This window comes from Prionailurus bengalensis, chromosome C1 (genome assembly GCF_016509475.1).
Source record: "Prionailurus bengalensis isolate Pbe53 chromosome C1, Fcat_Pben_1.1_paternal_pri, whole genome shotgun sequence".
Lineage (NCBI taxonomy): Eukaryota > Metazoa > Chordata > Mammalia > Carnivora > Felidae > Prionailurus > Prionailurus bengalensis.
In genome coordinates, this window is record NC_057345.1 from 179,913,513 (window position 1) to 179,939,651 (window position 26,139).

The window sequence follows — 26,139 nt, forward strand, 5'->3', positions numbered from 1 at the left end:
ATGATTACTACTACTGATGCTTCACTGTTTAATTGTAACAAACATAATAACCACGATGATTACTTATAAATATCCACCTATGCTAGAAACTAAGTAAAGCAAATCATACATATATATGCATGTGAAAACACTCTTCTGTTTCTAGTTCTTACTAAAAGATTTGGATTTCTCATGGCTGTAAGTACATACATAATTTTGTACATACAAAATTAACCAATGATCTGGTGAGGTGGCTAGGAAAGTTTTAATGTATATGATAATAAACCTGAAACGCTATCATAAGTTAAATTCGACTCAAAGATTTATGCCAAAAAAAAAAAAAAGAACAGATTTTCAGTAAGGTTACGATCTTATAATAAAAAAAAAACTGAAATTTATTTTTTTACTCTATTTTCTTAGAATATCTGTACTTTCTCCCTCTCAATCAACCATTTAACTCTTGCTCTTTTTGTTTATGTAAAATGGCTTAATCACCCTAGTAATTTATAAATAAAATGGGATAAATCAATGTTCTCTGAAATGAGAAGTCTTATTTTATGAGTCTTGCTTTGTATCTGTTACTGAAAAACTAAAATAGAACTTATTAATAGTGATACACTTTTCTCCCAATAGTAAGTCCAAATTGTATGACACTCATATTATGATCTCCATAATTGCTAACATGATGATTTAGGTATTAACTCACATCTATTTAGAAATTACTTACATGTGATTAAAATCATTTAAATATTTTAAATATGACATATTTTAGAAATCTGCACTTCTACAATTTCTTTTTTTTTTTTTAATTTTTTTTTTCAACGTTTATTTATTTTTGGGACAGAGAGAGACAGAGCGTGAACAGGGGAGGGGCAGAGAGAGAGGGAGACACAGAATCGGAAACAGGCTCCAGGCTCTGAGCCATCAGCCCAGAGCCCGACGCGGGGCTCGAACTCACGGACCGCGAGATAGTGACCTGGCTGAAGTCGGACACTTAACCGACTGCGCCACCCAGGCGCCCCTGCACTTCTACAATTTCTAATCTACATATTCTGGAAGCTCTCTATGCAGTAATTCCTTTTCACAGTTATACTGTTGGCTCCCAGACTCAGTCTATCTATGTGATTATATTTTTTAATGATTTTTTTTAATGTTTATTTATTTTTGAGAGAAAGAGAGAGAAAGGGACAGAGAGAGAGGGTGACATAGAATCCAAAGCAGGCTCCAGGCTCTAGGCTGTCAGCACAGAGCCCGACTCGGGGCTCGAACTCACGGACCACAAGATCATGACCTGAGCCAAAGTCGGATACTTAAGCAACTGAGCCACCCGGGCACCCCTATCCTATGTGATTATATTTAAACTTCATTAGAACCTTTTACTAATGAGGATATTTAAATAGGTATTCACTTCTGATCAGGTGATAACCTATATAAGGGCTGCCTTCCACAAGCTTTCTAAAATATATACGCATTTTTCAAAATGTCTTCATATTTTTGAGAGAGAGAGAGAGAGAGAGAGAGCAGGGGAGGGGCAGAGAGAGAGGGAGAGTCAGAATTCCAAGCAGGTTCCGCACTGTCAGTGCAGACCTTAATGTAGGCCTCCAACCCATAAACAGTGAGATCATGACCTGAGCGGAAGTCAGATGCTTAACTGACTGAGTCATCCAGGTGCCCCAACATATGTGGATTTTTTAACTTACATCTCAGAATTGACCTACCATAGGTCAATCTTCCAGTGAGCAGAACTGACGTAATACCACATAAATGGTGCTCATGTCAGAAACATGGCCTGGGAGGATTTATGAGGAACCATTGACATTAAAATGGTATCTGAGCACATGGAGGAGAGATCTGAGAGAAGTGAACAACTGGTGACATAGTCTTGCTGACACTTTCAGTAGGCAGAAGGTAGTCAAAATTAGTGTGATGGCTGGACTAGTTGGCTTCTCATGCTCAGGTTCTGGCATTCTTGTCCTCGGCTACCTGTTAATCTCCACCTTCAAACCTGCTTACATTACTCTGGGTCCACATTTTCTTCTTTCCGACCCCTGGAACCTCTCTATTTATCTTTCTCATCTACTTCTGCAGAATACTCAGATGTAGTCAGCGGACAGGGGGTGAGGGGTGGGAAGTATTTATTATCTCTGACAAGTGCTAGTACACAATGCCGATACGCATCTTAAAATATGGAATAAACTGATAAAGTGTTCTTATGCCACTTCTGAAGGACGCAGTAAGCCAAATGTGAACAGTGCTAAAAACAGAGCTGCCAAGTTCCATGCACAAGCCAAAAGGGAGATTTGTATGGAGCTGAAGAGAGCTCAACTGTAGCTTACCAGCACGATGTTTTTGGCCTTTAGTACCACGACTTGCACTCATTAATATGAATAATGCAAGGAGGAAGCATACTCTAAATCCTTAAGCCTCAGGAGTGCAAGTCTGATCCTCATTTCTCCAATTTCTCTCACTGCCTCGGTGTAGGACCTTGTGGACATCACTCAACAGTTAAATATTTAACAAGCTGATAGCTCAGTTTCCCCATCTGAAGTGGTTAACTAGGGCATTTAGGAGGATTAACAGAGTCATGTTTCTAAAATACTTGGGAATATCCATGTAGGAAAAGAAACGTTAACTATTTGTCTCTCATGGTATGTATTGTTTTGAGTACAGCTGACACCCCGTCTAATGCTGATACTAAACACACGTGTCTAAAATTAAAGAAATAAAGGAAAACAGGATACCCTGGTACATAAAAATAGGCCAAGTACTATGTTAAAATATGCCAAATTATTGGAAATACTTTTTAGTGGTAATCATAATACTGCTCAGTTTCAGATGAAGGGACAGATTCAGATGTTAAGTGATTTGCTAAAGGCCACAGAGTTGGCTGGTAAGAGAAAAAAAACAAGACTCAGGCCCAGATGGTTAGACCCATAAATGTATGTGTTGTACAAACCTCCTCTCAGGGGAACAGTGATCCTATTTTTCTTAAGATGTTGTAAAAATCTTAAGTTTGTTTTCCAAATATGTGTTTTCCAGTGGAATGGTTTTGCTCCAAAGTGTCCACATTGCTTAAGAAAGTAGCTACATATCACACTGGTGGGTTCAATGACTTGACACTCTAGAATATATGGAATTCATTTTACTACAAATGAACAAAAAATGTTTGCGAGAAGTTTTTTCATATGATTTATTGCTTGTTTGGTTAATGAAGATTTCTTTTAGCTGAGATTTCAGCATCTAGAAGCTAGGTATAACTTACATTTTCTAGATTGTTGGCACTTTCCATGGAATCTGGCATGTAGAAGGCACTCCACAGATGTTAAGTGAATTCTTGTTATATTCCCAGTTGTCAAAGGCTTAAGAATAATGGCTTAGGATATGGTATGTTTCTCTTCCAAAAAAGAAAAAGATAAAAAACCTGCACATGTCCCATTCCTTTGATCATTCAATAAGCAACTTTCTCTTCTCTGTAATCACATTTCTTTAAATGAAAGAAAATACGACTTTAAGGGTGGGCAAGCCTGTGGCTATGGTGAAAGTGACTCTGTGTGACTTCTCAGGCTAGGTCATTAAAGGATACAGCTTCTGTCTGGCTCTCTCTCTCTTTCTGGACACTTGCCCTTAATACCCAGCCATTGTGGTATGAGGTAGGCCAAATTAACACACACACAGAGATCCACATTGAGGACCCAGATCTCCAGTTGATAGTCAGACTTATGAGTGAGAGCCCTGAGGAGAGTACAGAACCAAGCCTTTGAGTTCTCTCCCTTCCTCGGCTAATGCCAAGGGAAGCAGAGATGAGATATTTCCATCAAGCCCTGTCCAATTGTAGATTCATGAGCAAAAAAAAAAAAAAAAAAAAAGTTCATTATTTAATTTAATTTTATTTTTTATTTATTTTATTTTATTTTTTATTTTAAAAAATGTACATCCAAATTAGTTAGCATATAGTGCAACAATGACTTCAGGAGTAGATTTCCTAGTGCCCCTTACCCATTTAGCCATCCCCCTTCCCACAACCCCTCCAGCGACCCTCAGTTTGTTCTCCATATTTATGAGTCTCTTCTGTTTTATCCCCCTCCCTGTTTTTATATTATTGTTGTTTCTCTTCCCTTATGTTCACCTGTTTTGTTCATTATTTTTAAGTCACTAAGTTCTGGGCAATTTGTTATGCAGTCCTAGTAAGTGGAAGAACTGCGGATCTAAAACGTGCTTATTAAATGAAAACATTTAATATCTGAATTAAATAATATCTGAAAAGCATAACTTCATCATATTTTTGAATTACAAACTGATAATTGGTCATTGTATGACCAGTGCTATCTATGAAAAACTGCATATGGTCCTTCCTCCCTCCTTCCCTCCTTTCCTTTTTCCTTCCTTCTCTTCTTACTTTATCCTTCCTTCCTTCCATCCACCTATCCATCCATCCAACTGTCTCTAAATTTTCCTCTCCACAACTGATTTATCAGAAGATTTATCAGCATGTCATCTGGTATTTAGATAGCAATGAGGCTGCAGGCCATTTCTGGAACTCATATCATCACCAAAAACTCAGGTGTACTACCTGTGATATTGACTTGTCTACAATAATTTGGTATTGTTGTTGCTGTTACTGATATTTTCATGTATTTTTGCATGTATAACGTCCTGGGAAAAAATCAGATTTGGTGTCAAAGGACCTAGGTTCTTACTTGAAGATCACCACTTAATAATGGTAATGGGCCTGAATTACCTCATCGGTAAAAGGAGGATAAAACAATTAACTCACTCAGTTGTGACAAGTAAAGGGTAGAATGTGTTTATTTAATTTAAATTAAATTAAATTTAATTTAATTTTTTAAATGTTTATCTATTTATTTTGAGAGAGAGAGAGGGAGAGAAAAGAGAGAGCACGCCCAGGAGCAGGGGAGAGGCACACAGGGAGGGAGGCAGAGGGAGAATCCCAAGCAGGCTCCACGCTGTCAGCACAAAGCCCAATGTGGGGGGTCCATCTCACAAACAGTGAGATCATGACCTGAGCAGAGATCAAGAGTTGGATGCTTGACCAACAGAGCCACCCAGATGCCCCTATGTTTATTTTAGATCATCTAAGAGAGGTGAAGGCAAATATATGTTCTCTTTAGTGCTTCAATAATAATCCAAGTTGGCAAACTGCAGATCACACCCACGCTTCCCTTTGAAATTTATCTCTCAGACAGAATGACCATCGTTCACATTCTAATTTGAATGAAAGAATTTGTGACTGTATCCATAAACACAGGAGACTAGGAGTAGATAACCTCAGCTAGTTTAGACTAGGATATAGGAAAATAGATTATCAAGACATCTCCCTTATATGGAGGGAAAACACACACACACACACACGCACACACACACACACACCAAAACCTCAAATTCATTGGAATGTACTAGAAAGGAATGAATCAAGATACTCTTAGCCTAAAATATCTTATTATTCTTTGCACAACTTGTGCATTTTCTTTGATCTTGAACCTAAATCAGCCACTCTACAGTCTTAGTATGTATAGAGTCTAAATTTTCCATGAAGGGAATGTTTATTTTCTCTTGACAGAATGACATCTATCACAAAGCATAAGCTAATAGCAGTACAATCTAGTAGTAAATTTAAAAACTATAGGCATTAAAAAAACACATTTATTTTCTTATTCAAACTTGTTTTCATTGCCCTCTCCCCAATCAATTCCACTGAAAAATTATTTAAATTAATGGCAAATGTAACTGGCTGACCAAAACATGAAAAGCACAAATATTTTTGTTGATAAAAAGTTTTACCAAAACCCTTTGTGGAACCTGAAAACTGAATACAGTTTCTTTAATAAGAAAACTATACATTTCCTTGTAGTAGCATGCACCCATTTAGAATTTTGTGAACTCCATTATTTTTCTCTTGTCGAAATCTTGTTAGAATTATGGTTTTTCCTTTGAGGAACGTTCTTTTTGGTTCATTTTATACTGTTCATGAATTCACTTCTTATGCCTACCCTGGGTCATGAAAGTAAGACCGATTTATAGGAATCACAAACTGCAAGGGGGAAAATCCACAAAATCCTTTCGGCCTTTAATTACTGATTTGTCCAAATGTACTTTTCCCTGAGTTAACATTTGGGGAAAGTATGAATTGGAGAGCTTTCATGCTCTACCTCTCCCATGTAGTTCATTGAAAAAACATAATTACATTGTTCAGTGCGGCTGGAGACCTTAGAGGTTCGTGTCACGTGCATATTAAATATGCACAAATATGTTTCTAACACTATAATATGGTCTGAAAGACTGTAGTGTGGTCACAGCAATATTCACCCACCAGGAGGTGGTGCACTTTGCAAATATTAGTTGTTTTATTGCTTTTCTTAGAAAGAAGAAAATAATTTGCAAGAAGCTTTTAACTTATCTACAAACCATTCAAACTATATTTAAATCTGAATTCCCTTATCTCTTTCACTGGGAGGTCAAGTTCAATTCAAAATATTTAATTTCATCAACAATTCTAAATATTGCATACTATAACAAGTTTTTAGACCTGAATTTCACTTTAATGTTTTCATTTGTTCTGTAACATTTTTTTTCTTATTTTTTTAGTTTTGCTTACCCAGTCTTGGAAAAGTTTTACCTGATCTCACTTATATAGTTTTGTTTATGCACGTATTTCTTGGTTGAACCTTATGTTAGATTTCATATGTATTTACAAAAGTAATTCAGCAACACTCAAAGGTGAATATAAGACATTAATACAATAACTGTGGTAGTTGAGGGTACATATGCTTATGTAAACATTCTGAGAGAAAAGAGGGCTTATAATTTACGTGGTATAAAGCATTTGTTAGATGATGGCTGTAATAATGACATGAGTTCTATCTTCAATAGATACGCATAATGTAGTTTTGATGATACAAGTGCTACAGTCTCCCATTCTATTTACAAAAAAATTATTTTATTTATTCTTTTAACATGAGGCAAACTCCATCTTCCTAACATTCATAAAATGACCTGCAGCTATTTGCACTCTTTCGGGTTCTTGGGAGATCCAGCTGTAATTCAACGTGATACCCATGAAAAGTTGATATATATTAATAAGTTCCAAGATTTCCAAAACTAGCACAGTAGTTCTGAAGTCACGCTAATAAGGAGTTCATTTAAAAACTGGATTGCCAGGATCATAAGACCCAAGGCCATTAAAACAGAGCAGTATGATAAAAAAAAAAAAAAAAATGACAGCCCCAATCAAAAAGAACAAAAGTACAAATCCACACTTCTTATCCATTGATTGTTGTAGCTACTATCCCCAGCAGTTGTTGAATTATAAAATTCTTGCTAGATGGGACACATAAACCTAATTTGCTTCTGACACATCAAAGGAACAACCTGAAGCTTTCTACCTCCAGTGGCATTTATAACTCTGGCATACACATTTCTCCAAAAAGCTATGTCTTTTTGACATCCGTTGGCTCTCTTGGCAGGACAACACTTTTGCTTGGTGCCAGCTTTCCTCTTAGCTTGCACAGCTATAAATTGCCAAGTGATGGTTTGTAAAGGGAGATCCCTTCTTTGTAGTCTCATCAATGAAGAAGAAGACGCAAATATCAGACTTCTTACCTTGAACTGACAGACGCAAGTCACAGTGTCTCCAATTCTTAAACATTCCCCATCAAATTTACAGGTGTTGGTGTCACAGAGGAAGAGATCGTTTTCTCTGTCATCATAACCTCAAATTTAAAGAAAATATTCCAGTCATTTAAAGATGTTACAGATTTTAAAAACAACCACAACAAAAGCACTATCTTGCAGCTTTAAAAGAATTGCTCTAAATTTTTATTCCATTAACCACAGCTGTACTGCAAGGTCATTCTCTACTGATAACCTCCAAAATCTAGTTAAGTGATCAATATTCATTTCTTTTTTTTCACAATTCTTTTTTAATGAATTAGCTTTTAATATTCTCTTTTGATTGTGCTATTTTATTTTAGCCAGAGTTAATACTGGCAGCAGTGAATGAAGGTTTATAACTTGATCCCCAGCTTCTTTATTTTTTTTTCTCATTAAGTAGAGTACAGTTTATGACCCCCCCCCCCCCAAGCCTACATTTTAGAAAAAAGCTGTTGATGGTCTCTGAATGTCATTTTACCATTTTTCCATCCTTAATCATTCTTTTGCCTTAAGGTCTGAAGCAACCCTTTATTTGGAATTTCTCCAGACAAAGAGGAAACAAAGCCCCAATAATAAAGATAAACAGGCACAGTGTTTTCTGTGATGGTCTGTCTGGCTCAAATGAAGATTGATCACCTCTAAGTTAACAGGGTGGAGGGGGGTGCCAGGTTCTTGAAAACCTGCCTTGAAAACAAGTTTATTCTCTTTAGTCTCTGCAAATCTCCTTAAGATATCCGGCTCATAGTACATCTCTTGATTGCCAACCTCAATTTCCCATTTAAGTTAGTTATTTCCTAAAGCGATACTGTACTTGGGATGAAGCAAACCAGGCATGTTGGTCTACAAAGCTGTGACCATTCATTTCAAGCACAGGTTGTTTCATAGCCCTATGATAAAGCACCTAAAAAAGTGACCAGACACCTGAAAACTGGAACTTAGCTTTTCAAAAATAACATACATGCGGCCATGAACCAGGAATAAGTTAAAGAAGACATGCTAAATTTTATAAAAATACCAAAGTTAAAAATTGCCAAAAACAGAACAAAGGCAATCTATTGACCCAAATCTAACAGGGTGCAAATCTCAACCTGTCTTTAAAAAAGCACAAACTATCATGATGCATAATAATGTTCCTCATGGCAGTGACAACCTAGGACTACATGTTCTTTCATCCTATGAGTTACAGTTGGCCATTCCCACCTCTCCAAAGTTACACACACTTCAGCTTACATACATCCCTGGAAGCCACTTTGTTCAGAGCCAGATTTAACTACAGCAGAATTATATTTACAGAAGATGAAAAATTACATGCACGCTTGCTAAAACTAGAACAGACCAGACCTAGGGGACAATACCCAGGCATGTGAATGCAATTTAAAATGCCAATGAAATCACACCACAGTCCCGCCCGGGTATACTCTGGGCTGTCACACTGAAATGCAAAGCCAGCCCGGAGTACAGCAACTCCCATCCTCGGGCCCTATGTACTTAGGAGGCTTCGGCTGAGCAAAGCCTGCCAAGCTCTCGCGTTCAGACTCTGAAGGGACCCCGGCAAGCAAGAAGAGCGCCGGACCCACTCGGAGGAAGCTTGCCCAGAAATGGAGTCAGCCCGGGGTCGGTTCCGCCCGCCCGCAGGAGCCTGCCTGCCTCGGCTATGCCCACCCAGGCCTGGGAGACCGACGACGGATTCTTTTCTCAACTTCCCTTCCCCATCAGGAGCTTGGGGAGGCAAGAGAGAAGCATCTCTGGGCTGCAAAAACACGTCTTTGAAGGAGGATGTGGGAGAGAGGAAGAGACGGAGAGAGGGAAAGGGAGAGAGAAAGGGGAAAACAGAGAGAGATATTGATTCTCTTAAACCCCAAGCTCCTTTAGAATCCGTGTGACCTGGTCTTGAAAGCAAGACCAGGGCACCCCATGGCACTTTTGCCAGAAATCAGTGTTTCCCCTGCAGTCACTCTTGGATTTATCGCTTTCTCGCTTGTTCCTTCCCATAAAGTTATTTCTCGCTCGTTTTAGCTAGACTTTTTCCTTTCATGATGGAAAGGTTCTGTTTTAGTCCCCACCCCCCACCCCACCCCCCACCCCCCAAGGACTGGTGCTCATTTCGGTGGATCCACAAAACCATCCCGTCCAGTATTTCTTAAAATATCCGCCGCTCTAAGGGCAAGGATGCAAAAGGTTCCTACACGTGTACTTTTTGCCCACCCCAGACCCCGTCACCCCCCCCCCCCCCCGCCCCAGCTTCCGCAGCGGCCTGGAAGGTTCCCAGTGCTCCTCGGGGTGGAGGTCGGTCGTCCGAGAGGTTTGGGGCAGTAAGAGGCACGGGGCTGAGGAGACGCACTAAGGTGGGCTTGGTCTGCGCTGGAAACGCGTCCCCTCTGCGGGGCCGAAGGGGGTCGGGCGCTGGGGTGGTGGACTTACCAGAGCAGTTCCAACCGGTGGGCGTTTGGCAGTCACTTAAGGAGGTAGGGAAAGCCGCGAGCTTCACCGGGCGGGCTACGAGGAGTAGCATCACCGGCAGCAGCAGCAGCCAGCAGAAGCCCTCGCAGAGTGTCCAGCTGCTGCACTGCCGCGGGGACTCCCACAGCACCATGACTAGTTCGCGCAACTCTGCAGTAGCAAACGGCTTCCGAAGAACACGCGATCGCGGGGGCCGGGCAGCGGGCTACTGGGCATCCCGCGGACGGCGGCAGCAGAGGCGGCGGCGGCGGCAGTGGCACCCGACGGGGAAGCAGCAGCCAAACCCGCGCATGGTCTCCGGAGTTTCAGCAACATCCAGTGACCCGGCCCAGCCCCGGGAGCGAGAGGGTCGTCCGCCGAGAAGCTGCGCCGGAGACTCGGGGGGCTGCTGCCATAAGGAGGGGGATCTGGGAAGCCAGGGGACCACGAGGAGACCGGAGTCCGGAGGGCGGAGGAGAGGAGTCCAAGGAGGCTGCGTGGAAGGAGAGTCAAAGCGCCCCACAGCCCCGCAGCCGCCTCTCGCGCTCTGCCGCCCGCATCCCTCTGGCGTTTGGGAAGCAGCAGGTCCTTAGCCCGCCCGAGATCACGTGGGAAGAGGCAGGCGGGCGCTGATTGGCGGAGCGGGATGCAGGTCCCGCGAGGGAGGGGTCGGCGAGGAGGTGCAAGGAGGAGGCGACGGCGGATGCCACAGATGGGCCAGCTCGCCAGGCGCTGGCCCGAGTGCGGCTAGGCGGGGATGGCTCGGGGGAGAAGCGCGGGCTCCAGAGTGGGCGACTCTCACAGCTTTATATACCACCTGCCCTTTCACTTTCCGCCCCACGACCCCCCCCCCCCACCCCGAGCTCTGGGTCCGGTCTAGGGCTCCCCGATCTAGCTCCCCTCGTCAGTGCGTGACCCCGGGCTGCGAGTGCCAGCCGCGGCTGGGTGGCGTCTCTCCGAGCTGCGGCCGGCGAGGGCTGAGGTGGCGGAGGAGCGGGAGCAGCAGGGCAGAGAGGGGAGAGCGGGCCCAGAGGAGAGGGTGTCCTGCTGGCGCCCCGCGCTCCTGCGTGCGGGAGCGCGCCGCCTGTATCCGGATTCAAGCTGGGGAAATCGCCGCGCGAGCCCAGGAACCTTTCTCTGGGGAGGTGGCAGAGACCAGGAGAGGGTGAGAGGCGGTGGTGTGAGAACAGCTTTGGCCGGGCTGGAAGCAGCAGCAGTTTCCCCCGGAGCCTGCGACCCGGAGGCTGCTCGCCAAGCTGACTCAGCCAGCCTTGCAGGCTCGCTCTCCTCTTCCTTCTCTCTCCCTCTCTCCCTCCCCTCCCTGGCCCCCTGCAGCTCCGACGCAGCCCGGGGAGCCCAGACTCTGGAGCCTTCTCGTTACTCGCTCCTCTCCAGCCGGGAGCGTGTTAGCGCGGCTGCCCGGGAGGCGCGGGGAAGTGTGTTCCGGAGGTCAGATTGGCTCCGCACAAGTGGCCGGGGAGAGGCGGGGAGGGCTCCTCCGCGGCAGCAACGGGTGGGTTGCGGGCGCAGCCCCCGGGAAGCGGCTTCCCAGAAGAGCGGCTCACTCGGGCGGCGCGGGGAGCGGCCCTGCGCGCTCTAGCGGATCTCTCCGCCCCATCGCCGGCGACCCGGGGAGGCGAGAAGGTCTAACTCGACTGGACGATCTCGCTCGCTGCCCTTCTTTCTTTCGCTCCAGCCGGCGCTGAGCAAAGGCGTAGCGGGACCCGCCTTCCGCCTGCTGCATTCTTCACGCAGTTAGACACTCTTTAGCCTAATGGTATTTTAGTCGCTAGTAACCGGACCGAGAGCTTCCCGGGACGTGGATGGAGAGGAACATTTTTCCGTCGTGACCCGGGTCGTTATTGCGGTCACAGTGTTTTGGATGACCTACAAGGAAGAATTTTCTTTTCTGTGTGATTGTTTAGTGATTCAGGATTTTTTTTTCTTTTTTTTTTTTTTCTCGCAGCACCCTCCCTATTTCTCTCTCCCTCCCTCCTTCTTTCCTCTTTCTCTTCTCTGCCTCCTCCTACCTTCCTTTTTACCGTCCTTCCTTCCTTCCTTCCTCCCTTCCTTCCTTCCCTTTCTCTTTTTTCCCTTCCTTCCTTCCTTCCTTCCTTCCTTCCTTCCTTCCTTCCAACCTTCCTCCCTCCCTTTCTTTCTTTCTTTCTTTCTTTCTTAGCCCTCATCTCTGTTTCTCTCTTTTAGAATCTCGCCTTTCCCCCTCTCCTTCTGGTTCCCGAATTTAGAAGAGCGTGTTTGATAGTATCTCACAGGCAATTAGCGTCCATCCCCAATCACTTAAAAGAGGCATCAGTACACTTTGAAAGCAGGGACTATCTATCTTTGGCAGGCACCGTCAGAAAAACAAATTGTGCCCGAGCTATCCTTTTAAGTACCTTAACCTCCAACCTCCTCCCACTTCCTTGCTTTTTAACTTCTCCTTTGAGAGATGTGATCGTGCAGCACCTCAGAGCCTCAAAGAAATCTCATCTTTTTTCCTGTGTGAAACCCATCCCTTTATCTTACATCTCCGCCTCCGCCCCAAGATTACCCCCCAACCCTCGCCCACTTCCAAAGATTTCTGAGCCTCAGTGTCTCTCACTCCTGGCAATTAAGTAGCAGATCCCAGCATTCTAGTCGGTGGCATCTCGCTTCTCACCGACAAAGACTCCATTAAAACAGATCAATTAGACCAGACGTTGGAGGCATCAGAAAATCGGCTTCCAGACAGCGCAGCTAAATTCTTTAAGGAAACGGAATGCCCATTAGCTACAGCTGCCAGCCGATATTGCAAAAACAAGGAATCAGGGATGTCTTTCGCTGCACCCTTTCAGCAGAAAAGGCAACATAAATATACACTTAATGTAGATCAAGATTTAACAACTCCCAGTTCAGAGTGAGGACATGTCATTTTCCATAGCAAGGCTGGTGTGGTAACTAATCAGGCTTATGAAAATAAGTCATGCTTAAAACTAAAGGCAAAGTCCTTAAAAGTGTTTATGCAGTAATTATGATAATGACACGGGACCTGCTAGGAATTCAGTACTTGGCTGTGTAAGTAGAATTTTACAGCACCTCTTAGCAGAGTAGAACTGTTATTGAATTCTCTGCTAAGTAAATTTTTGGCATGCTTTCTACTAATATGTACTCTTCCTAAGACATTTTGCCCAAAGTAACTTAAAACTCCAAAGGAGTTAATTACTGGTTGTGACTGGTTAACAAATGCAGTTACTTGCACAGAGGTTCTTTAAATTACTGAACAGTTTCAGGCAAACCCTTTCCAATAGGAATGCTGTGATTTTGTTTAGCTTGCTTTGTACTTGGTGTTAAAGTGCCACCAAGAAACAAATTCTGAAACTGGCAGGCACCACCAAGTGGCAGAAGAACATCACTCACTGCACAGAGCATAGGATCGCTGAACATGTAAATACAAATATATACGTTATTTAGCCTCATCATTAGTACCAAAGAAATAGACAGGGATTACATTTTATGGCAATGAAGATTGGATTAGTGATTGGATTAGTGCTTCAACTTTTCCCCCAACAGGTCAAATCAGTTTCCTTATTAGAATTGAATTTAAAACTAGGTCTACAAATTGTATTTTGCATTGTGCATTATATGAATACTAGGTACACAATCCAATCTTGTCATGCATTTGCAAAATTTCTTATTTTCAAGGAGTACGGAATATTTACTTTCAATATCCCTGAGCTAAAACAGTTTATTTATGGCACACACACTCTAGAATTGACTCAGAGGGTGAGAGTCAAGTTATCATATTTTTAAGTACAAACAGAACAGAATTTTTTTTTTCCATAGAGATTTTTTTAAAAGTTTTTTTCTCCCCTTACATGGAAAGGGCATTGTTAAGAATGGTGAGATTACTCAGAGTTTTAATGGGGGTGCAAGTGGGGGAAGGGAGAAAAAGTTATTCCAGAACAAGAAACATTTAAGATAAATAAATAAATCTGGGAAAATAAGACATACTGCCAATCAGAGCTCTATCTCCTTTCTGATCTCTAACACTTTCTGATGTTTCAATAATGGTAAGATATATAGTATGCTTATTAAGTGTCAGACATTGTTTCCTTCAGGAGGAAACACATTTTTAAGCCCCGCAAAACCCCTATGAGATAAGACATTCCTTTATCTCCATTTTATAGAAAAGCACATAGCTTCTTTTTTTAAATGTTTATTTGTTTTGAGAGGGGGGAGGGAAGGGGGAGAGAGAGGGAGAGAATCTCAAGCAAGCTCCACGCTGTCAACACAGAGCACAGCATGGGACTGGATGTCAGGAACCCTGAAATCATGACGTGAGCCAAAATCAAGAGTTGGGCAGTTAACCCACTGAGTCACCCAGGTGCCAGAACCAAAATGGCATATCGCTTTTAAAGCATCAAGGGGCTTGCCCACTGTAACAAACTCGGTCAATGGCACAGCTGGGACTCAGCACAGTTTTGTCTGTCAGAGCCCAAAACCTAAATCACCATTTCTTGCTGGTATGACTACTACCTCGTAGCTTCTATGAAAGGAAACTAACTAGGAACATATTCATTCTGTCCATGCAGCTGCTTTGCCCTTCCTATGGAGAACCAGTAAGACCCAAACATTAAATTTCATACTTGCAATTCTTATTAATTACCTCATATGAATTACTTAAGAAGCTGTTTAAAAGGAGACGAATTCTAGGGGCGCCTGGGTGGTTCAGCCTGTGAAGAGTCCCAACTGGTTCAGGTCATGATCTCCTGGTTCGTGGGTTCAAGTCCTGCATCAGGCTCTGTGCTGACAGCTCAGAGCCTGGAGCCTGCTTCAGATTCTGTGTCTCCCTCTCTCTCTCCCCTCACCCTGTGGTCTCTCTCTCTCTCTCAAAAATAAGTAAACATTAAAAATAAATAAACAAATAAATAATACACAAATTTCAGGTCTCACTAGCAGGATGTTAATTCAGTTTGGAGTTGGACCAGGGAATCTGTATTTTAATATTCTTCCTTGTTTAAGAACTAAGGTACTACCTACACCTATATAACAAATGAAAGGATATCTGGATTCTTGCTCGGTTTTCACAGGACTTTTGGCAGAGAAGGTTCTAAGACAAGATAGAGGCTTACACTCAAAAAAATAAAAATTAATAAGAGAGGTGGGGGGGGGGATGCTTGCCTGGCTCAGTGGTCGTGAGTTTGAGCCCCATGCTGTGTGTATAGATTACTTAAACATTTTTTTAAAAAACATAAAGGCTTATACTCAGTGTATAGATGAGCTTTCATTCATGTCTGTCTCTATATCTACCATTAAGTATTGAATTTCTTTATGCATATGTTCACCAAATATGCAGTAAACTTCTATGTCTGACTTAGTAGCTTCAAGACTGTGAACAGTTTTCTCAATTGTAAAATATAGGTATGGTAATATCTACGTCCAAGGGTTCTTCTGAAAATTAAGGGAGATATAATATATGATTTAATGATAATGGCCATGGGGTGAATCTCTATACAGAATGAATGAACACATAAATATGTGAATATAGTCAGGTATACATTTCTATATAATAATTTATATAAAATATTTAATTAAAAGTAATTAATGATATCCAAGGTATATATGTGTGATATTAGAGTGTACAATATGTTGATTATTAATAATGAAATATGGTATCATTTTCATATCTAACCCAAAACCTTATTTTCTAGCCTACCTCGATTATATAGACACAAATCATTATATCCTTAGCTTTCAATAGCTTTTTCTCAGCTATTTAAAATTTATTATTATAAAAAGTACATGTTATATTATCAATAACAAGTATATTAATACATCACGTGTTTAATTTGTAGATCAAATGCTATTCACAATGTTTCCGAGATGTCATCTTCATTTCAGGCAGATTTTTTTTTTAACTGAGAGTAAATTTGCTATTTTTCCACCCTTTGCTGTAATTATTTAATGATGCATATATAACAAGCCATGATTTAAAGAAATAATTTTATAATGTAACTTTTCCTATGCCTTTTTGATTCCAGTGCCCTTAATTATTTTTCATAGTTTATGTTTAGATTTATAATTACAGTGCTAGAGAAATAGTGTATTTCCTCTTATGGCAATGGGCCCCAGTCATGACCGTACATTGTGATAACCTGGGGAATTAAAAAAAGTACTGATGCGGAGTCCTTACTCCATGACCTTGAGTCTCTGGAGGTAAGGTGGAACCAGAAGCTTGAATCAGTTTGGAGTGAAACTGCTCTGTGTTAGGTGGGGTTTTTTGTTTTTTTGTTTCTTTTTGGGTTTGGTTTTGGTTTCCTTTGGTTTTGTTGGTTTGTTACCCAACTTACTTGTGTCAGTGGCAGAGCAGGTCTCTTGGGAACTAATATTCTCAACCATTTTGTTGCTTCTTCTACATAAGTGTTTCTTCCTCCTCTTCCCTACTCCCCCAAAAAGAAGAAAAAGAACAACTGAAGTGGAGAAGCTTCTGTCATAAAATAAATTTGGGAAAGGCTCCGGATAATCTCTACTTAGCTTCACAATGCACATTTACATATTAAAGGCTCTGAGGAGCCCTGCAGTAAAATCAAACCAAAACAACATCAAATAAAACTAAACACCTATTTAACTTTATTGAACTCAGGTTTTCCAATATTATTTGATCATGGAATCCCTCTTAGCAAGAAAACACTGCAATAAACTATGGCAATGGATTTCCATTTATTACACCATTAGTAACAACAGTTTAAAGGAATGAAGCTTTAAAAAAAATTGTGTCAGCATGTTAGATAAGGCTGGTCATTTTCTCTGGCTTCTCCTTTCACAGAAACGGCAGTAAAGCCAGCTCACAGTAGGGTAAATATTCCACAACTCTTATTTTCTGATGCAACTTTCCCTGTCATTATAAACATTATAAATATTCACAACCTTTAAAATTTTTCCTTGGTTTTCTCTTACATAAATTCTAATTATAACATAGGAAAAGATGCAGATTGTATCTGATAACACTACTTTGTGAAAAGCTGTGGTTCACATGTGGAACATGCTAAAAGTATTTAAATAGAAACTTTTGCAAGGTCTTAAAGAGAGTTTAATTGACTTCTTTACACCTCTATGCTTACTGCTTTGCATTGCAGTGAAAATCCGGACACTTAGCCCCTCACTGGCTATTATTAGAGCTTCTGATATGAGGGCAGGGCAAAGCTTTATGACAGGGTAACTGTGCATATGGGAGTTGGAATCTTTGACCTGACATTTACAAGCTGGGCATCCATGGAGAAGTTACTTAGTTTCTCTGAGTCTCCTTTTCTATTGTCCAGAGTTATTTTTATTTCTTGAGTATCAAAAAGAAATTTAGCCTGGTGTAAGAAAAGAGAGAATGTGGTGTGGGGCTCTAGAGGAGGAAGAAGGCAAGTTACAGGAAGGACTAAACTCTATAAATAGAAAGCCATCCAGAGAGTTAAGGCAGAGGTTCATTTCATCTTTCTGGGGCAGCAGCATCTTTTTTTTTTTTTTTTCTTTAATGTTACTTTAGCTATTTCCATTATTTTTTCTCCCTATAGACTAGTTTTCTCTGCAATCCTAACATCCCCATCTCAGATGTCTGTTTATAAATTGCATTTAGTTGCTGAATATTATATATGTATTATTGTGAAATTGTACATATTTAATTTTTTTTTAATGTTTATTTTTGAGAGAGACAGAGAGACAGAGCACAACTGGGGGAGGGGCAGAAAGAGGGGAAGACACAGGATCTGAAGCAGGCTCCAGGCTCTGAACTGTCAGCACAGAGCTGATGTGGGGCTCAAACCCACAAACCATTAGATCCTGACCTGAGCCGAAGTTGAAGTCGGACCCTTAACCAACTGAGCCACCCAGGTGCCCCTATATTTTAAAATTTTAGTACATCTGATAAAGGAGAAGAGATGTTTCCATGACAAATTGTTTAATAACCATAAAACTAGTTTATTTTTTAGTTTATATAAATTCTTTTTCCCTTTCTTTTTCTTTCTTTCTGTTTCTTTCTTTCTTTCTTTCTTTCTTTCTTTCTTTCTTTCTTTCGTTGCTGTCAATAAAAAATTTACTTGTTTTAAGAAAATCCAAATGCCGGCATTGTCCAAAAATATTTAACGGGTTTATTTATAATTGCTATAGGGTTGAACTACTAAGACTTGTTCATTTTGACTTGCATTAATGCTTCAGGTCCCAACATTTATATTAAAAATTCACACACAAGTGAAAATGGAAAAACTGCCAAGACCTGATTTCTGTCCCGTATGTGTCCACTTGCAACCATACACGTAGGTACTTTTTGACCCCACGGGGCTCACAAAAAGAAGAGAATTTTTTTTTAATTTTTTTCAACATTTCTTTATTTTTGAGACAGAGAGAGACAGAGCATGAACGGGGGAGGGGCAGAGAGAGAGGGAGACACAGAATTTGGAAGGAGGCTCCAGGCTCTGAGCCATCAGCCCAGAGCCCGAGGTGGGGCTCAAACTCAGGGACCACGAGATCATGACCTGAGCTGAAGTCGGCCGCTTAACCGACTGAGCCACCCAGGCGCCCCAAGAATTTTGTTTAAAGAATGAAATATGTTCCATCATAGTGGTTCCTTAAGCACATTCTCCGCGGGTGCAGCATGCTAGCTGGATGCCTTCGGCATAATTGTCACACATTTGACATGGATAAGCACACAGGGTGGTGTCTTCAAAAACAGCTCACCAGATAGGCCTCACTTGCCTTCTGCAAAGAACCAATAGCTACACTGAGGAAGCACAGATCGGTCTGAAGCAATTTCTCGCACCACACCCTGGAAAGGAAGTTAGGGAATCAGAAGTCCAGTGGACTTCTGGTAAGATCTAATTTCAGGGAGGGCCACGGTACCAAGCCTGTAATGATAAGGTTTCTCCATCCGTCCAGTAGAGGGCGCGCTCTTGAGAGCGGTTTTTGTAGCTAGTTGCTTCCTGAGTGCTTTACCACAGCTGGATTTGAGGGCAGTTTCAGCTTTTTAGGAGTCATGGTACAGAGACCACCTTACTTAGCTCCCTCTTCTTTGCTTGGAGCTTGGCGAGCTAGAGGGGGCGCTGGAGTTAGCAAACTCGCTTATTTATTTATTTATTTTTATAAATCCTGACTCATATATAAGATTTGCTTTCCGTGCACAATAATTAGTCAAATAATATTGGATTTCAAAGATCTTTAATTTCAGCTCAGGGACGTCATTCTTTGTCTATGTATATTCTAAGGATGTAGCAAAATGCTTTATACATAGTTGACAGTCAACAGATGATACTAAATTATGCTATAGCTAAGCACGTTAATGAACACATTCCAGAAAGAGAGGAGCTATTTACACTTTTACCAGGAAAGATAGTGAAATCACTTTGGAAAAACCTAGAAGTTCTCAGTGAACCTTTTAAAAGGCAAGACTTATTTTGGAGTAAAAAGCTGGCACTAAGAAGGTGACGGTTAGAGCACATCAGGGAGCACCTCAACATCGGGCAGTGGTTTGAACTTCTCACTTCTTCTACCCAGGTGTTTCCTCCCGAGCAGCTGTTAGTCTCAGCACCTCCTGTGGGCAGTACTTTATTCTGGTCCCAGCCTGTAACTGTGCCTTTATTTTTTACCACCTTTGTATTTCCCGTTGCTTCAGGTCAGGAGATCAGCCACTCAATTCATCAGACCATGAAACAAATAACAATTATCTTGTCAAATTTGTGGTTTTCAAGTGATATGAACAAAAAGAGAGAAAGGTAGGCAGCAGGTGGTATTTTGGGTGCCTCTCTCTCACACACAAACCACATCTATGTATATATATATAGACACACACATGCATGCATATGTGCACGATATATAATGTATACATAAGTGTATATATGGGAGCATGCATACCTCTATACACAATGAACAATTCAAATCATAAAGAGATGATATAGAGTCATCCTGGCATCGTAGCTCCTAGGTCTTCTCATTATATAAAGGTAACTGCTGCCTACCTTTCTCTCTTTTTGAATCCTTCTAAATGTATTCAGACATTTTCTCTCTCTCTCATAGATAAAATGTATAGAGACATATTTAAAAATGCGCTGAGTACATCAATATGCCATGGAATAGATACATAGATGATAGATAGATAGATAGATAGATAGATGATAGATGAGACAGAGGAATTAAAAGGATACACACTCATAGAAATACACAGATAAATATCTTATATATTTATCTGTATTCATATGTGCGTGCATGTGTGTCCTTTTGATTTGCAAATGGTTTCTCAACCATATACACTGCTACATTTCTTGCTTTATTTTTTTTTAATGTTTATTTACTTTTGAGAGAAAGAGAGTGCAAGCAGGGGAGGGACAGAGAGAGAGAGGGAGACACAGGATCCCAAGCCGGCTCTGCAACTCACATACCGCGAGTTGGTGACCTGAGCAGAAGTCGGACACTTATTCGATTGAGCCACTCAGGCGCCCCTATTTCTTGTTTCATTCGCTTAATAAACACAAGGAGATCTACTTCATTTGGCTTGTATAATTTCATGTTGAATGTCTCAATTTATTCAGGTTCTTATTTATGGACATTTGCCTTATTTTACTTTTCAAATCGAAATTAATGCAGCAGTGGTATATGATATAGTGTCTTTTCCACACGGGTATCTACCCCACTCTCCCCAATTAAGAAACGAAAGGACACGCCCACAGCACAGCTGTGCTTGTAGAGGGAAATACTGAGGTAGCTAACCAATCAGAGCCTTACATTTTGCCTCTTAACTACTCTCCACGAAGAATGTATTTAACCTGAGTACAATATTGGAAATATTAGAAAAACCTTTCAAATTTAATTCTGATATTCTTACACACAAATGTGACAGACAGGATTTCTTACAAGGTGATTTTCTTCCATTTGCTGTCATAGTACATGATGACCCTGGTCAAATTTAATGTAATGTTAGTTGCCATATTATAAAATTCAGTGTAATGTGAGCTGGTTTTGAACTCTTTCCAAGGAAGTTTAATTATATCATACAAAGATAGTTGCATCTGTTAGACGTACAAAGGACAGTGTTTAACATGATACACCAGTGTAGACAGAGTGATTTAGCTCTTCCCTCTCACAGAGCTAGATCATTCTTTGTCTGAGTTACGGAATCTTTAAAAATGACACCTTTCCCCCTTGCATAGACAATTGTCTAGGGATTAGCAGTGACGCACGCGGCTTTAGGGTAATGGCCAGGACTCTGGATTTGCATTGGAATGTAATTTCAAATTCTGGTTCTGACCCTTGAAGCCTTGTGAAGCCTCATCTCACTGATCCTCTTTATACCCTTTTTATATATGTAATGTGACAGTTACAATATGAGGATCAAATGAGATCTGTAATCTACAAGGGTCTCTGTAATAGAATAGGTATTATTTGCTGAGGTGTGTACAAAACAGAGGCAAGTTTATGTGATTTGGTCTTTGCTGCTGAAGTCTGAGTCAGAAACGATGACAATTACTGGTGATATGTCAGCCCCCAACACTCTGGATTGGGAAGTCACTCCTAATGGAAGAGCGGGATAGATATAATAAAATGTGCATATTTGGATCCGTTAGTTAAGTATATTGTAAATCATCTCATTAATGAATTTTCAATATTTTTTTAAAGTTTATTTTGAGACAGAGAGAGTGAGTGAGGAGGGGCAGAGAGAGAGGGAGGGAGAGAGAATCCCAAGCAGGTTCCGTGCTGTCAGCACAGAACCCAACACGGGGTTTGATTTCATGAACCGTGAGACCATGATCTGAGCTGAAGCCGAGAGTCTGACGCTTAGCCGACCGAACCAAGCATGTGCACCTAAATTTTCTTCCAGTTTTTATATGTGAACTAAATTCACTAATTCCAGAAAACTAGAAAATTTTATAAGACAGGACTTACGTGCTTTATTTATTTATTTTAAATGTTTTTATTTATTTTTGAGACAAAGAGAGACAGAGCATGAGCAGGGGAGGGGCAGAGACAGAGGGAGACACAGAATCCAAAGCAGGCTCCAGGCTCTGAGCTGTCAGCACAGAGCCTGATGCAGGGCTCGAACTCACAGACGGTGAGATCATGACCTGAGCTGAAGTCAGATGCTTAACCAACTGAGCCACCCAGGCACCCCGGGACTTATGTGCTTTAAGCACAACTAAATCATTTTGTCTAAAGCAGAACATAATGGGTTTTCTTCATAATCCATCACTGTTATGCAATTTTGATGTAAGATTTTTCCTTAAGTAAATGAAACTTAATAATTTAGAAGTTTTTAATATTTTTTGAGTTTTATATTTGACTTTACATCTTTAATATATTTGTGATATATGATTCCATAAATAGATGGGAGAAACAATGTCATTGGTGAATGTGGGAAAAGCCAATGTTAATTTTATGACCAAATATACTTTTTTAGGTCAGCTGTTTAATTATGTATTAGTACTAATGTTAATAGTATTTACAAAGTACTTGCTTCTTACCAAACTGTTTAAATAATTCCCATCATACTTACAACATAGGTATTTTTTTATTTCTATGTTGGAGGACTAGAAATTAATGCTGAAAGACACACCCAGTGTTTTCTAACCTAAAATTCAATGTTCTTTAAGTATGAATTTATTTCTCGAGTTGTCAAGATAACTACAAAGAACTGAAAGAAAGCTTCTCTAGCCTGACTACATGGATAGTAAGTATCGTTTTTTTAAACTGTTATTATAAAGTAAGTGATCACTTCCTTCTTGCACACATTCTCTCACTTGTCAAGTTGTACTGGAAATGGATGCTAATAACGTGCATTTGGCTTGTGCTTTAATGCAGGAGAATAGCACATTTCTTAATTGCATATCACTTAGAATGGTCTACCATTTAGAAGGAAGCTCTGTTCGGAGGCACTGCACACATGACTGGGAGGATATTGCGGTGAAAAGATATCAACAATAGCTCCATTAATGTTTTGCTTCTACCTGCATCTAATGGGTACTAATGCATCTTACATGACACATGTGAAGATAAATTTACGGCATTAATAGACTTACATTCCATAACAGTAACCTATTTCTCTAACAAGTTCTATTTCTCTAATAAAATATTGTCTTGCCACTGTCATCTGATTGGAAGGTACAGGGTTAGATGCTGCTGCTTTTATTGACTTGCAACACAATGCCCTCATCTTGGCGTGCAGTATATATTTGCATTGTATATAAACACATTAAGAGTATTACCATCTTGTAGAAAGTTACATTGTGTGAAAATGCACATTTAAGAAGCATTAAGTTATCTGTCTGGAGACATAGGTCATCTCCATATAACATCTAAGATTTCAGTTCAATCCTTAAATGTTATTTATTTTTACTCTACTTTCTGTCAAAGAAGATTTAAGACAAATTTAGACCAGTTGATCTGTCATTTTGATATCTCTGAAATTGTGCACATGATGTGACAATCAATCATTTCAACCATTTTAAAATCTGACTTCTGTAGACATCCCTAAAGTTGTTTCAGTTGTAGATTCCTGATTTTAAAATCATTTATCATGAATCTTAAACACATGAAAGTCTAAATGTTAATTCACAGATGAAATAAATCTTGAATTTATTCTTTTCCTTAGTTTAGTATGATGATGACAGCTGGGTACAAAAAGTCTTCTGAAGTCTCATTAATTTCACTACCTATTTCACTGTGGACTTATAGATCCTTTTCTATGTATGATTAGTATTTAAGTTTAGAGAATCATATAACTGAGAAGTGGTTAAAAAATAAAGTTCTTGGGGTGCCTGGGTGGCTCAGTCGGTTAAGTGGCCGACTTCGGCTCAGGTCACGATCTCGCGGTCGGTGAGTTCGAGCCCCGCGTCAGGCTCTGTGCTGATGGCTCAGAGCCTGGAGCCTGTTTCAGATTCTGTGTCTCCCTCTCTCTCTGCCCCTCCCCCGTTCATGCTCTGTCTCTCTCTGTCTCAAAAATAAATAAACGTTAAAAAAATTTTTTTTTTAAATAAGGTTCTTCTTCCAGAAAAATACTCATCAGCTTATACCACAATATTTTTGAATGTAGTTCCGGGAAATCAAAAACCCCTCCAGAACCCATTCATGACCAACACTCTCTTTTATATGATTCATTTTCTATTATCGACCATTATATAAACAATTTTTATAGAAAAGAAGCAGTTTGGTAGGGAAACAGTTTATTTCCAAATTATTTGGTTCACTTTCTGTTTCTATTATATAGATCTACTCTTTGATTTAAAAGAAAAAAAAAAGAGTAGCCCTTTCAAGAACTTCAGTTGAAGAAGTTGGTTGCATATGATTAATGAACTGGTTATAATTATATTATATTATTGTTATATAATACATAACTATCATATGTGTGATAATTCTATTAAATTGCAAAAGATCTCAAATTGGGAAATATTGGAAGTGAAATAAAATATGAAAAAATATTATGTGGAATGCATATCTTATTACCAAAGAACATATTTGTATACATGACTGTGATTATTTTAATATTTGTATATATATCAATCTAAACTTAGATAAGAATATTTTTCAATTATATGTACACTGGTATAGCTTATAAAGCATGTATGTTGATATCAATGTCCCACTTCTTTCATTATCCAGTACTCTCCATAGAAGTAAAATTTTGGGGCGCCTGGGTGGCGCAGTCGGTTAAGCGTCCGACTTCAGCCAGGTCACAATCTCACGGTCCGTGAGTTCGAGCCCCGCATCGGGCTCTGGGCTGATGGCTCAGAGCCTGGAGCCTGTTTCCGATTCTGTGTCTCCCTCTCTCTCTGCCCCTCCCCCGTTCGTGCTCTGTCTCTCTCTGTCCCAAAAATAAATAAACGTTGAAAAAAAAAAAAAAAGAAGTAAAATTTCTAACTAAAAACAAAAAAAGCAGTGTTCCCAAAAGAATTTTGTAGAACACCTTTTAAAAGTTGGTTTAATGTTTATTTTTGAGAGAGAGACAGAGTGTGAGCAAGGGAGGAGCAGAGAGAGAGGGAAACACAGAATCCAAAGCAGACTTCAGGCTCTGAGCTATCAGTACAGAGCCCCACACGGGGCTCGAATCCACAAACCGCGAGATCATGACTTGAGCCGAAGTCGGTGCTTACCCAATTGAGCCACCCAGGTGCCCCCTGTAGACCATTTTTTAAAATTATGGTGACTTTGAAAATATTTCTATATCTCTGAGTAAATTATATCTCAGAATCTTAAGTTAGACAGCTATTACTGACAAGTACACAGACAGAAGAAAACTTCACTCCCGTTGTTCAGTATAATACTCTGCACATTTTTTCTCAATTCACATTACTGGTTACAAGAACAATGGGTGCATTTATGATAGGATAAAATAAACAAAGCAAAGAAACATCTCTTATAACAAGAAGGAGGTGAGAATGCAATCTGGGTCTCTTATTAGAGTCTTGTATTTAATTTTCTCAACTTTTGGCTTCATTTCTCTTCTGTATACTCTTATCTGCAACCTTTAATCACTATCTGGTTTTACTTTCTAGGTTAAGGTTTAATTAGGAAGCATTATTAGAATAATAAAATAAAAGAAATACTTAAATCCCTTATCAATGATCTTTGGTAAAATTATGTTGCTGCAGGAGTAACCATAACTTAGGAATACTTTTTATTTTCAGTTATTGGGTGGCCACCTTGGGAGTTCCCTGGGTGAAATCTGAAACTGGCTCTGTGCATAGAAGATAAGCACAGACCAGAAAAGCAGGCAGACAGGCCACTCCAGATAATGGACAAGGGAACCTACACAAGGCTTGTCTTGGTTTGTCTTGGGAGATCTTGAGATAGTAAATCTCCACCTTGGCCCACCCTTATGTAGAGGCTTTAACTGTTCAGATGGTCTCAATGACATATTGCTCTCTCAAGGTGGCTGTCTTGAAACCAATTCCCCTCGTGGGAATAATGGGGAGAATATAACTTCTGTGGATGAGTGAGGGGGTGAGGACCCTCCAACTGTGGGTCCGGCTCAAGGGTCAAGTACTGGCCACCTTCTCTCGATGACCTCCTCCAACACTTCCTTCCTCATGACTGTCTCATCCAATCTTA

The 26,139-nt window shown here is 40.4% G+C and overlaps 1 protein-coding gene across 2 annotated transcripts in view; it reads right to left on the minus strand.

Annotated features, from left to right (window-relative positions):
- Positions 1–11,875, minus strand: part of TMEFF2 (transmembrane protein with EGF like and two follistatin like domains 2) — a 230,509-nt gene extending 218,634 nt beyond the window's left edge. Inside the window, exons 1-2 of one of the 2 annotated variants that reach the window (XM_043577356.1) lie at positions 10,069–11,875; positions 7,597–7,706 (exon numbers count right to left, since the gene is read on the minus strand). In XM_043577356.1, the coding sequence (XP_043433291.1) occupies positions 7,597–7,706; positions 10,069–10,240 (282 nt within the window). In that variant the 5' untranslated portion in view covers positions 10,241–11,875. The remainder of the gene's footprint in view (positions 1–7,596; positions 7,707–10,068) is intronic. The other variant, XM_043577355.1, reaches the window with a different exon arrangement.
- Between the last annotated feature and the right edge of the window lie 14,264 nt (positions 11,876–26,139).